At 48.6% G+C, this 14,133-nt stretch overlaps 1 protein-coding gene across 7 annotated transcripts in view; it reads right to left on the reverse strand.

Annotated features, from left to right (window-relative positions):
* Positions 1-14,133, reverse strand: part of DGCR2 (DiGeorge syndrome critical region gene 2) — a 107,227-nt gene that overhangs the window by 27,620 nt on the left and 65,474 nt on the right. For 4 of the 7 annotated variants that reach the window (XM_030292507.1, XM_030292503.1, XM_030292508.1 and 1 more), the window contains 3 exons: positions 12,977-13,196; positions 10,963-11,039; positions 2,710-2,886 (listed from right to left, as the gene is read on the reverse strand). In XM_030292507.1, coding sequence (XP_030148367.1) covers positions 2,710-2,886; positions 10,963-11,039; positions 12,977-13,196 — 474 coding nt within the window. The remainder of the gene's footprint in view (positions 1-2,709; positions 2,887-10,962; positions 11,040-12,976; positions 13,197-14,133) is intronic. The other 3 variants (XM_030292504.1, XM_030292509.1, XM_030292506.1) reach the window with 1 other exon arrangement.

Genomic DNA, 14,133 nt, shown 5'->3' on the forward strand with positions numbered 1-14,133 from the left:
ACTGTAGGGCACCATACCCATGTTAAATGTCCTATTTTGATAATTGTGCTGCAGTTATAGAAGAGTGTGTCCTGGTTCTTAGGAACACGATAATTATTTAGGCCTCGAGGGCATAATATCTTCAATTTACTCTCAAATGGTTCAGAAGAAATACGCTGAGAAAAAATGACGAGCAAACATGGCAAAATACAAGTAATTAGTGAATCTATGCAGGGGGCATATGAGAGGAAGTTCTTTATACCATTCTCACAACTTTTCCCTAAGTTTGAAATTACAGTGGACCCTTGAACAACGCAGGGTTTAGGGGCGCTGACCTCTGCATAGTTGAAAACCCATGTATAACTGCTGTCTCCCCAAAAATGTATGTACTAATAGTCTACTGTTGACCCAAAGTCCTACTGATAACATGATCATTAATACATATTTTGTATATATATTAAATACTGTATTCTTACAATAATCTGGAGAAAAGAAAATGTTATTAAGAAAATCATAAAGAAAAGAAACTATGTTTACAATAGTGTTACTGTATTTACTGAAAAAAATCCATGTATAAGCAGATTTAAACCAGTGTTGTTCAAGGATCATCAACTGTGTATCAAGAATTTTTTTTGATTATTTATTTTTGAGACAATGCGAGAGACAGAGTGCAAGCAGTGGAGGGGCAGACAGAGGGAGACACAGAATCTGAAGCGGGCTCCAGGCTCCGAGCTGTCAGCCCAGAGCCCGACGCAGGGCTCGAACTCACGAACCGTGAGATCATGACCTGAACCGAAGTCGGAAGCTTAACCGACTGAGCCACTCAGGCGCCCCTCAACTGTGTATCTAAATACCAAATTAGAAAATCACCCTCCTCCCAGGTCCAGATGGTCTTAAAAAGTATGGTCTAGCAAATACTGAAGGACAAGATCATCCCCAACTTGTGCAAACGGACTTAGAGACTGGTAAAAAAGAACGCTTCCCAACTCATTTCATAAACTGAATACAAATATATTATAAAAACTAGTCAAGGAAAGCACAGAAAAGGACCATAACAGGCCAAGCTCACTTCTTAAAGGAGTTCAGAAATCCTAAATAAAATTATCAGCCAAGCAAAACCAGAACAGATACACAAAAACCCTGAGATGGTTTAATATCAGAGAATCTACTAATGTAAAAAAGTAAATGACAAATTAAATCATGTAACATAAACAAAACAGCAATATAAATCAGCAAAGAAGAAAAACCACGTAATCCCAATAAATGCAGAAAATGCATTTACATTTTTGTAATGTAGAAATTCTTGGCAAACTAGGAATACAAGGTACTTCCTTAACCTCAAATTTCCTCAGTCTTTTTAAAAAAAAATTTTTAACATTTATTTATTTTTGAGAGACAGAGAGAGACAGAGCGCAAGCAGGGGAGGGGCAGAGAAGAGGGAGACCCAGGATCCGAAACAGGCTCCAGGCCCTGAGCTGTCAGCACAGAGCTGGACATGGGGCTCAAACTCAAGAATGCGAGATCATGACTTGAGCCAAAGTCCAACACTCAACCAACTGAGCCACCCAGGTGCCCTGGTATTTTCTCAACCTTAAGGAAAGTACCGCACCATATTTAACGCTGAAACATTAAAAGTTTCCCTTATAGGTTGGGAGGATAAGAAAGCTCACTACCAGCACTTCTAATCAACACTACACTAAAAACCTTGGCAAGTAAAGGAACACGGGGGGAAAACAGATAAAAAAATAAGTCAAAGATTTGAAAAAGGACACAAAAATGTCTAAATAGAAAATCTAGGAGAATCCAACCAAATAAGAATTCTAATAACGGAGCTCAGAAAAATGGATTCATGCTGAAGAAAAAAAAGGTCAAGAATTGACAACATAAGGGGCAAAAGCAAGGTAGAGAAGCCCACCACTAGCTAGGAGGATGTATCCCAAAGCTCCCGTAAAGACAGCGTGGTATCAACACGGACTGACAAACAGCCAAGGGTCAGAATGGAGTCCAGAAACAGGTTCAGACATCTATGAACCCCATGACAAATCAGCAGGCAAGGGGATGATGGTCCAAATTAATGGTGCTGAGATCATCGGCTGCAACCCAGCCTGCCTCACATGTGCCTCTGGATTCAATTCAGCCCTCCGCCCACTGCAGAGGGGCCTGGACAAGGAGCCCTGCCCTCAGTATGCACAACACACTGCAAGTCCCTGAGGCTGGAGGAGACCTTCATGTGGAATGTGGGCAAGTGAGCGGGAAGAGCAACAGGGAAAGACCATGGGCTGAGGTGAGGACTGGCCCAGCTGTGAAGTAAGCAGTCTTGGAAAGACCTAAGGAGAGTATGGATAGGTGACCAAGGCAGTCAGAGGTTCCAGGACCCCACAAGATGTAGCATGCCCTCTGTCACCATTCTCATTTAATCTCCTAACAACAATGAGGTGTGGAGGGCAGGAATTGTCACCTCTATCCTGGGAAAGAGAAAGGAGGGCTCATGGATATCAACTGTTGCCCAGATTCCTGCCCTCCCCCCACGGCACCTGTGCCCCTTCAGAGTGGCGAGTGAGCCAGGCAAGGAGCTCCTGCCGCCCCACTGAGACATAGGGGTCGGGCTTGGTGCACTGTGATGTCAAAGTCTACTCAAGGTCAACACCAAGGTCCAGAGATCAGACAGCCACAAACTCATGAGAAGCACTTCCTCACAGCTTACTAGGAGTACCGGAAGAGGTGGCTTACTTCTTTTACAGAGAAATGAAGATTTCTCATAGCAGTTCTCCGCATGCCAGCTGTGCAGGTCATGGTGGCGGAGGGTAGGGAAGTGGAAGCACTGGAGCTGGGCGCAGAACACGTTGTCGCTTTCCGACATGGCCGAGGCAAAGATGGGGTCTGGGGGCAGGAACACCTCTGAGGAGCCTGTGGGAGAAATAACGTGATGTCAGCATACGTACCAATCACATGCAGTACTTGTGGGGACTAATGCCCCCCAAACTGGATCATCAAAGGGCCTGTGGGCCACCAAGTGCTAGCTGCACTGTGGTCAGGGCATTCATTCACGACCTCTCCTAGTTTCTATGAGCACAGCTCTGGACAACGTGAAGAGTAGAGTAGTGGGCCAAGACACGGTGGATTAAAAAGTATGAGTTCAGACAGATAAACAGACAAATAAACAGAGAAGGGAAGGGAAAGTCCTCTCTTACAACAGGGTATCTACTAGTAAAAGGAGAAGGGCTTGAAAAGGCGCTCACCGCACACACCCGGAACACACAGTTCAGGCAGGATTATGACTCCAATGCCCACCAGGGGTAGCAGCTGGCCGGCTGAACTGGAAAGCACTGGCTCCCTGGGACCCCCTCCCAGCTCCAGGGAGACCTGTCGCTCACTGAACTCCTTCCTTCCGACCTGGGGATCAGGCAATCAGAAATCATGCTGCCCTGGCAGCCCAGGGTTGGGGTGCAGTGGTGTTGGGAGAGGGGGCCATGAACCCCTAAGCCTCTCTTCTGCAATGTTCCAGGAGATGTGGCTCTGGCCACACCTGGGGCACAGCACAGCCAGCCCCCAGAGTCCATTCTCTAGCTCAGAGAGCCCCCCGACACTGGACCACCAGAAGATTCCTTGAGGCTAACCCAGCCGTGGATCACTGGAGATACTCTCATTTTACTCAGATGGCAGTGCAGTTTACCCTTTAGCAGAAATGAGGCATTCCCATACATGCCTTTTGAACTCTATTTGCTCCCAACACGAAGCGTGCAGGTCAGTTTTGAAGATCCAGCCAGTTTGAAGGCAGGGCTTCATCCCACAGACACTGGGAACATGGCCTCCCAGCTCCCTGACAAGGGTGGGAAGATGGGCTTTCAGGAAGTATGGCGGGATAGAAGCCCAGTCCCCAGCTGACACCCTTGGCTAGGGGATTTTGAGGCCCCAGTGGCTGGACTCACAGGAAGGCCATGGACAGAGGGCAGGGGAGGCGGCTGGGCTCTTTGCGGTGTCTTCTCACACCATTTGGGGAGCCTGCCTCCATTGCTAAGAGTGGGTGCTGCCTTGAGCATTGTTGTCTTTCCTTTGGGCCCCCTACTCCCCAACAAGGCTTCCTGCATCCCTTGTGTATCTTCTTCTTCTCCTTCAGATGCCCCTTCACCTGGGGAGTTGCCTCCCTTCTTAAAAACTGTTTTCTTGGGGCACCTGGGTGGCTCAGTTGATTAAGCGTCCAACTTCGCCTCAGGTCATGATCTCACAGTTTGTTAGTTTGAGTGCTGCATTGGGCTCTGTGCTGACAGCTCAGAGCCTGGAGCCTGTTTTGGATTCTGAGTCCATTCTCTCTGCCTCTCCCCCACTTGTGTTCTGTCTCTCAAAAACAAATAAATGTAAAAACTAAACAAACAGTTTTCTTCATTATTTGGCTTCTTGTCTTATAGGCCAAAAATGGAACAGATTCATCCCATCCTTTTTTTATTTTATTTTTTTAACGTTTATTTATTTTTGAGACAGAGAGAGACAGAGCATGAACGGGGGAGGGTCAGAGAGAGGGAGACACAGAATCTGAAACAGGCTCCAGGCTTTGAGCTATCAGCACAGAGCCCAACGTGGGGCTCGAACTCCCGGACCGCGAGATCATGACCTGAGCCGAAGTCGGCCGCTTAACCGACTGAGCCACCCAGGTGCCCCTCATCCCATCCTTTATAAAAGAAACAAGTCTTTAGCCATGAGTCTATCTGCCAGCCCAGAGCACAATTTCAGTGCATGACTGCAAAGCTCTGACCAAGGCCACAAATAAACTCTCAGGGTAGAGTCCTGGGACCTGGTCCTCACCTCCTGTACTTCCCCCAGCTGCCTGGAACCTGCCAGAGCCAAGTTGAGAGTGGAGGATGGGGTGGGGTGAGGGTGACTCAGGCTCCACCAAGCCACCAGATGAAGGGCATAGGGAGGGCTGAGGGGAGGGGGCTCCTCCCACCCGCTGGTGACCATGGGACCACCTGGGCCTCCTCACTCTGTGCTGGTCAGAAGCCCTATTTACCCTGAGATCATGGGGGGCTGCAGTTTCTTGGTGACTAAAAAGACCATTTCTTCTTTGCCAAACTTTAGTTCCTTTCAAGGCTTCATTTTATTTGCCCTCTCTATGGCATCTCATACCCCATTTAAAAAAAAATGTTCCATCCTTTCTCTGCCAGGAACTAAAGGAGGCTGATCTCCAAAACATTCAGTGTGGTCTTCAATTAGCATCTGCAGTGGGTTGAGGAACATCTCCCCCAAATTCATGGCCACCTGGAACCTCAGAATGTGACCTTATTTGGCTCTTGAGATGAAATCATCAGGAATTTGGGGTGGGTCCTAAATCCAAGGACCAGTGTCCTTACAGTAAGGGAGAAGGGAATGGCTATGGCAGATGGAGCCACTACACACTGGTGAAGAAGCAAGGAGGGACTCTTCTGGAGCCTTTGGAGGGAGGGCAGCCCTGCTGACACCTTTATTTTGAACTTCCACCTCCAGAACTGTGACGAAGTAAACTTGTGTTAAGCCAGAAATTCGAACTCTCTTTGGGCAGCCCCAGGCATCTAACACAGCCTCCTAATCACATCCCCTACTGATTTAACAAATACCCGCAGGGCCCACCCCGTAAGCAGGGACTCGGGGTACAATGGGCAACAGCAGGAGGCAGAGATCCTTGCCTTGCAGAGCTCACATTGGAGTGGGGGTATAAAGGCCGGAAACAGATGACTAACAAACCTAATGAGTAAAGTATATGTGAAGTCAGAAGATCACAGCTGCTATAAGAAAAAAGAAAGCTGGAGCTTGGAGATGAAGGTAGATCTCAGAGCAGCAACATGGGAGCAGAGAATGGACGGGAGGAGTGACACAGCTTGCGCTGGGCATCGCACACCACTCACAAGATCACTGCTTTGCTAGAAGGACTCAGGGACCTGGCCTGTGACAGAAGTGAGCCCCTAGAGTTGGACATGCTGAGACAGGGGGATAATGAGGTCAAGGTACCAATGCTAAGCATGTCTTCAATAAGCAAGTCACACAACGTGGACACATCAAACCCACAGTATGCTTCCATTTTTATATTTTAAAATAAGTATCACATATAATAACCAGAAACTGAAATGACACTGGGCCCTGCGCAGTGGCTTATGGGAAAATGGGGATGATTCCCTTTAGACAACACAGATCTGTTTTCAAATTTTGGTCACCAATGTTATAAAAATGGTACCCCATGTTCTCTGGCAGGGGCCGCTCTCAGCCTCCATGGAGGGCACGCCAGGACTGGGTGCTGACTTAAGTGTCAGGGTCTCAGAACCCTGGCATGGGGCTATGCAGACAGAGCCAGAGCCAGAGCTTCCCTCCCTAGGGAGAGGCCGTGGGAAGAGGCCCCTCTCACAAGCAGAGATCCAAATTTAAAATGCGCTGGGGAGGAGCACCTGGGTGGCTCAGTCAGTTAAGGGTCCAACTTCGTCTCAGGTCATGATCTCATGGTTCGTGGGTTTGAGCCCTGTGTCAGAGCCTGCTTCAGATTCTGTGTCTCCCTCTCTCTCTGCCCCTCCCCTGCTTGTGCTCTCTCTCTCCCAAAAATAGACATTAAAAATTTTTTAAAAAATGCAACTGGAGAGTGGAGTACCTGCATACTTGGGGAAGAAGTGCATATATATGGATAACACTCTGTGAGCACCACTGTGCCAATACACAACACATACTTACAAAACTTGGAAAAACGTTGGACAAGATGTAAATGAAGTAAGCACACACGTGAGCAGGGGAGGGGCAGAGAGAGAGGGAGAGAGAGAGAGAATCCCAAACAGGCTCCGAGCTGTCAGCATAGAGTCCAACACAAGGCTCAATTGTGAAATAATGACCTGAGCCGAAATCAAGAATCAGATGCTTGGGGTGCCCAGGTGGCTCAGTCAGTTAAGCGTCAGACACTTGATTTCAGCTCAGGTCATGATCTCACAGTTCACGAGTTCAAGCCCTGAGATGGGCTCCATGTTGATGGTGCAGAACCTGCTTGGGATTCTGTCTCCCTTTCTCCCTGCCTGTCCCCTGCTTGCTGTCTCTCTCTCTCAAAATAAATAAATGAACATTAAAAAAAAAAAGGGAATCAATATTAAAAAAAAAAAAGAATTGGATACTTAACCGACTGAGCCACCCAGGTGCCCTGAAATGAGTATTTTTAAACATCTTCCCGTGGTAGCTTCCTACCGCCATTCACTCATATTCTTAGGCATAGTCTTTTCTTTGGGGTAAGTTTGCCATTGATGACAAAGGACTTAAATCTACTTCCCACTGCTGTTGTGATGCATCATCCCTGGGCCAACTTCTCAGGCCCAGCTGAAGTAGGTGGCATCTGGCAAACAGCTCCTTTCACAAGCAGAAGTGGGGGTTCTGCCACTGTCGTGTTTGCTGGGGGTGTGTTTTCAGTGTTCTTTTCATGCTGCAGTTTCTTAGCAGAAACCTTTTAAGATGCTTTTAATATGGACACTTTCAAACAGACACAAAAGCAGAGGGAAGAACACAGTGAACCCCTATGAAGCTCTGAAGCTCTCTCCTGGATCACGGCAGCTCATCCTGCACGTTCGCCCACAGCACAACGCTATGGTCACACCTCTGAAAACCCATGAGTCAATCTCCACTACAAATCCAGACTCAGCTTCCCTAACCGTCCACTGAAGTTTTTATAACTCCCTTCACAATCTGGGATGCATCAGAATCCACTGTGGTACATTTAACTGGCGCAGCCACTCTGGAAAACAGTATGGAGGTTCCTCAAAAAATTAACAATAGAACTATCCTACGACCCAGCAATTGCACTACTAGGTATTTATCCAAAGGATACAGGAGTGATGTTTCGATGGGGCACATGCACCCCAATGTTTATAGCAGCACTACTGACAACAGCCAAAGTGTGGAAAGAGCCCAAATGTCCATCTACTGGATAAAGGTGTGGTACATATATACAATGGAATATTACTCGGTGATCAAAAATAATGAAATCTTACCACGTGCAACACCATGGATGGAACTATTATGCTAAGTGAAATTAGTCAGAGAAAGACAAATATCATATGACTTCAATCATACATGGAATTTAAGATAGAAAACACATGAACATAAAGTAGGGGAAGCAAAAATAATATAAAAACACGGAGGGGGACAAACCATAAGACTTTTTTTTAATGTTTATTTATTTTTGAGAGAGAGAGTGTGAGTGGGGATGATGCAAAGAGAGAGGAAGACACAGAATCTGAAGCAGGCTCCAGGCTCTGAGCTGTCAGCACAGAGCCCAATGTGGAGCTCAAACTCATGTGTGGTGATATCATGACCTGAGCCGAAGTTGGACATTAACCAAGTGAGCCACCCAGGCACCCCTCCCCCTCCGTAAGAGACTCTTTTTTTTTTTTCTTTTTCTTTAAATTTTTTTTTCAACGTTTATTTATTTTTGGGACAGAGAGAGACAGAGCATGAACGGGGGAGGGGCAGAGAGAGAGGGAGACACAGAATCGGAAACAGGCTCCAGGCTCTGAGCCATCAGCCCAGAGCCCGACGCGGGGCTCGAACCCACAGACCGTGAGATCGTGACCTGGCTGAAGTCGGACACTTAACCGACTGCGCCACCCAGGCGCCCCCGTAAGAGACTCTTAAATACAGAAAACAAACTGAGGGTTGCTGGCAGGGGGGAAGGGGTAAAGGGGTGAGAGGCATTGAGGAGGACACTTGTTTGGATGAACACTGGTTATTATATGTAAGTGATGAATCACCATTCCTGAAATCAGTATTACACTATATGTTAAGTAACTTAGATGTAAATTAAAAAAACAAGAATTCATGTGCTACATTTGGATTTATGTGTTTTTGTTTTGTTTTTTAATTTCTTTGAACCCAAAACAAATGATGTTGAGTGGTGTCAAGTATCTTAGGCCAGCTATCTTGTAGTAGAGGAAGCTTTTTTAGCCACATATTCATTTTGTGGCTACTACTTAAATCCAGAACAGATCTTCCAGGTCCACTTGTGGCAGGTACATGCAGCCAATACCATGCTGCACCCACGCAGAACTGCTGGACATCAGGGCCACAGCACCGTCCGTGTGGGCACCTCACTCTTGCCTCGGGTCCCTCTCACATTGAGCCGCTGCCACCAGCGTTGACACACATTTTTTCTAAATTTCAGGTTTGCTCTTCGAATGCCACAGTGGAGCCATCGAGACAAGCATAGCCATGAGAGCCTACCTGGGGCCTCTCATTCTCGTGCCAGGGATGAGATGAGGGTCCCATGGCCCCTAGTTCAGAACATGCTGTCATGCTATGCAGACTCATATCTCCACTTTTTAATCACTAGTGTCAAGAAGACAGTGGTGTCCAGGAGTGTCTATACTGTCCTGAAGGAAAGTGCCCTCTGCTGGGGCCAGGGCAATGGGCCCAGGATCGCCTAGGATTCGCCTCCAATGGCTCTGATTAGGGCAATGAGGAGCTACTAGATTTATCCACTGCAAGGCACATGGAGACTCTTGGGCCTGGAAATCTAAGAGCTATTTACTTGTCTCCACTCTGGTGGGAGATCTAAACTCACAAACTCTGGGAATGCAAATGTGGGACATGCTTACAGTAGGCTATTTTGGAGGACACAAGAACGGGGTGACTTCCCTAGTAGGAGCAAAGGTTGGTAGGCGAGGCCCCTCTGCTGGGGCCTCTGCATTCACCATCTCTGCTCCTTGCCCCTTACCAGCTGCTAGGCTCAGCACCTCTGCCCCGTGGGACCCTGCCTCTCTCTGGGCAAGCCAGGTGCCTGGGGCTTTTGAACACCAATACTGTCTGTGCCTTCACCAATCATTCTATGTAGAGACACAGCCGGTCACCTGCCACACAGCCACTCAGGTTGGGAACCAGGTGGGCTCTGAGTTCAATGTCCCTTCAGACTCCACAGTGAGGTGGACAGAGTGAGATGTGTGGGGTCCCTTGGGACCACCATTCCTCACTTGTTCTTCTCAGAGACACTGAAGACATCCATGGTGGGACTGGGATGTGTTTGGGGAAAAAGAACAAGACCCAAGTTCAAACCAGAGGCCCAAAGAACAGTCCAAAAACGAGGCCTGACAAGGGACAGGGTAGGGGAACATAGCTCAGGGAGCAAGTGAAGGGGCCACAGCCAGGGCCTGGGAGAAACCTGCCAGTGCCAGTACAATGGGGCAGGAGAAGAAGGCACAGGCAGGGGGCAGGACTCAGCTGCCCATAGCAGATATGCTTTCCTTTATGTTACACTGGTGTTTTCAAGCAGCTCAGCATAAAATCCGTAAAGCAACACACACACACACACACACACACACACACACACACACACACACACACACAATCTATTTTAAAAAAATTTTAATGTTTATTCAGTTTTGAGAGAGTGAGACAGGGTGTGAGCAGGGGAGGGGCAGAGAGAGAGGGAGGCACAGAATCCGAAGCAGGCTCCAGGCTCTGAGCTGTCAGCACAGAGCCCAACATGGGGCTCGAGCTCACAAACCGAGATCATGACCTGAGCTGAAGTCGGATGCTTAACCAACTGAGCCACCCAGGCATCCCTCACACACAATCTATTTTAATTCCATCTCCCTGATAGCTTTCCTTCCAGTTCGGATTCTACTTCTGGATGTCTCTATCCTAGAGGCTTATCCGTCCCTCTCTGGCCCACATCAGCTATACACTCTGTACGTTCATTTTTATATCCAAACTACAGTCCTTAACTTAAAGAGAAAATGGAGAAAATGGAAAATCTGGAGAAGGCTCCAGCCCCCACACGGGGCCTGAAAGAAGGGCCTTGGGGTACCTGCCCAACATCACAATGCTCCCTGCAATCCAGGGCCCTCCCCTCTCCATGAGTCCTGCACCAGGCACTCATATAGGCCAGGCACTGCTGGGGAGAGGATGGGGAGCCCCCAGCAATACCCCCTAGTCGGGATGATGCCTCCACCCCAATTTCAAACCCAGCAACTCTTCTGAAAGACCAGGAAGACTTACCCTTGAACGCTACCTCCCAGCGGCCTTCTAAGGAGCGGTTCCGGCTGGTGATGACATACTGGTAGCCAACCCACAACCTGCAGGAGGGCAGAAAGGCAGGAGATCTCAGCACAGCAGGGAAACAGCCATGGATTGTGTGTGAGTGTGGGCATCTTACAGTTATATTGACCTTTAAAATACCAAGCTTCTGGGGTGTCCGGGTGGCTCAGTGGTTAAGCATCTGACATTGGCTCAGGTCATGATCTCACGGTCTGTGAGTTCCAGCCCTGCATCAGGCTCTCTGCTGTCATTGCAGAGCCTGCTTCAGATCCTTTGTCCCCCTCTCTCTGCCCCTCCCCAACTCGTTTTAATTCTCTTTCTCTCTCTCAAAATAAGTAAACTTAAAAAAAACCTGAGCTTCTAAAGCATTAATGATTTTTTAAAATTTTGAAGCTTAATTTTAATAAAATGCATTAAAATTCTAAACAATAAATTCACAGGTCAGAAAAAGCTGTATCTTGGGTAACTCCTGCCAAGACTAATCTTATTGGCTGATCGAGTAAAGTTCTTACATTCTGAGCAAGACCAATCTTATTCTTGGTGTATATACAGCCTCATGAATACAACTCTGTGAATAACCTAAAACCACAGAACAGTACATTCTAAAGGGGTGAATTTTACAGTATGTGAATTACATCTCAGGAAAACACAAGCCCACGTGAGTCTACACTGCAGTGTTGGGTAAAACCACACTTGTGGTCTCCCGCTTGGTCTCTGCTCAGAGCCAGCTCCCCACAGACCTGCAGCCCGCTCCTGAGCATGCACATCACAGCACTGAGAAGGCCGTGCACATGGACCTGGATGACTGCCACAACCACCCACCGAGTGTGTGCCTCTCACCCCAGCCTTCCAGCCACAGTCCTGGGGATGCCTATCAGCAAGCCCAATGCCACCGTGGGAGCCCTGGCTTGATACCACTCTTGTCCCTTCAGCCTACTGCCATGCACACACCTGCCCTGGGGAGATGGGGAGTTCTCTACCCAGTGGGCTGAGCCTTCTCACTTCTCCATGGACTCACAATCATCCTGTGATCTAGAAGTTATTTTTTCTTACTGTGTAGTTGTAGAAGGAAAATGGCAAGGTCTCATGATTTGTCACAGTGTGTAATGGTGGAGGCCAAACCCAGGCAGGGTCTTGAAATGAAGGCTCACTCTCCACCTGCCATGGTCATCGTGCTCCTATGGCAGTGTGGCATCCCTGGGAGGGAGCACTGGCTGTCTGGTGACCCCTACAATCCATTCCCTGACCCCCAGCAGCATGGAAGGGGCAGTATGACACCAACTCCAGAGGAAGAACACCACAGTCCTTGGCACACACTTGCCCTCCAGCAAAACCCTTAAACTCTGGGCCTGGGAAATGCTGGCAGTTGGCTACAATTTCCACACTTTCTGCAGTGTCACAGAGCCTTGGGGACAAGAGCCAGGCTCTGGAGCTAGACGGCCTGGGCTGGAACCTGGGCACACCCCAGCTAATGTGTACCCGTAGTCAGGTGTGCACCCACCCTGGGCCTGTCTTCTCACCCACTGGCCTCCTATGGTTTCTGGGAAGACTGAACAAGTACACCCATGGAAGCACTGAGCATAGGGCCTGGCAGAGCCCACTTTCTCGGATCCTTCCAAGATCCCTACCCACTTGCATGCCCCTCAGGCCAGGCCCATGAAGTCCATCAAACAGCCCCTCCTGACACTGCTGCAGCTGAACCCATGGATGGGAGCCAACGAACGGGGCTGGCCCGAGGTGACATAATGTGGTAGCCCATCCCTGCACCTCTGACAGCTCCCAACATCACCCTGATGCCTGCTCTAAACCCCGGGTCTCTATGTGTTTCCAGTGGGTGGAAACTCTTCCCCAAAATGCCGGCTGCCAGCAAAGCTGAGGAGTGGAATGGGCGGCCAGAAACCATGTTCTTGGTGGGTATCCGGCTTGCTGGGTGGAGGCTTGACCTCAGGCCCTGGGTCCCCACCTCAGGACTCACTTGTGCTGGTCCTGCCAAGCGAAGCTCCGTTCTGGCTGGTCCCATTCCTGGGCCAGGACGAAGCGCAGCTCCTGGTCAGTGGAGAAGGTGGCGAGGGAGCCGTTCACGCGCTGGCAGGTCTGCGCGGCATCCCAGTAGTTCTCTCCACTCAGGTAGACCCGGTAGCAGCTGGCCGTGCCTTCATAGTGGTGCCATCCTGTCGGGCACTTCCCTAGGAAACATGAAGGGCGGGAGGGGAGTTGTCCCCTAAATTAGGATCCTCCTCTGAAATGCAAATAGACATGCTGCATCTGAGCAAAGGTCAGAAATCATCCCAGAAAAAAAAAACAGAGAAACTGAGGCTCAAGAAGTAACCTCTGCCTGTAAGACCACATATGCTGTGAAATGTAAGTTTCTCTAAGACCCAGATGCAGCCTGATGCACAAGTACATTCAGGGACTCATCTCATTTCTGTAAGGCCTTTGATTTACTTGGCAGTAAAGACTGGCTGCTGAATGCATTTTGGTAAAGTGGATTTCATTCTCAGATGAAGTCTGGTTGACAAGACGGCAGATCTCTCTAGGCCAGCTCACTGCAAGGCCTGGCAGGAACCAGCAGAAAAGCTCCTGGCCCACACCACCCTCACTGACCCAACACACAGCTCTGGCCACTCCACCAGCAAGCACACTGCTTCCTGAGCCCACTCCTCAGCTCTCCTTTTCTCTTCACGTGGGTACCGGCCAGCACTCCCCTAAAATACAAGTTCACGGGGTCAGAGCTAGAAATGCCACTGAAATAATGGGAACTATATAGAACTTATAGAAGGCTCTATAACCTTCAAATGCTGGAGTACCCACCTCCTAAGTGCACACTGATGAAGAATAATACTTTTTAACAAAGCCAGTCGTTGGGGCACCTGGATGCCTCAGCTGGTTAAGCGTTCAACTCTTGATTTTGGCTCAGGTCATGGTCTGTGGTTCGTGAGTTCGAGCCCCATGTCAGGCTCTGTACTGATACTGCAGAGCCTGCTTGGGACTCTCTCTGCCCTTCCCTGTCTCTCTCTTTAAGTAAATAAACAAACAAACAAAAACAACAATGAAGCCAGTTGTTAACAAAATGCAACTTTTTGATGCATCTACATCCTGTGGAACTAGTAAAACTTGTGAAAGATAGATGTT

Source organism: Lynx canadensis, chromosome D3 (genome assembly GCF_007474595.2).
Source record: "Lynx canadensis isolate LIC74 chromosome D3, mLynCan4.pri.v2, whole genome shotgun sequence".
Taxonomy (NCBI): Eukaryota; Metazoa; Chordata; class Mammalia; order Carnivora; family Felidae; genus Lynx; species Lynx canadensis.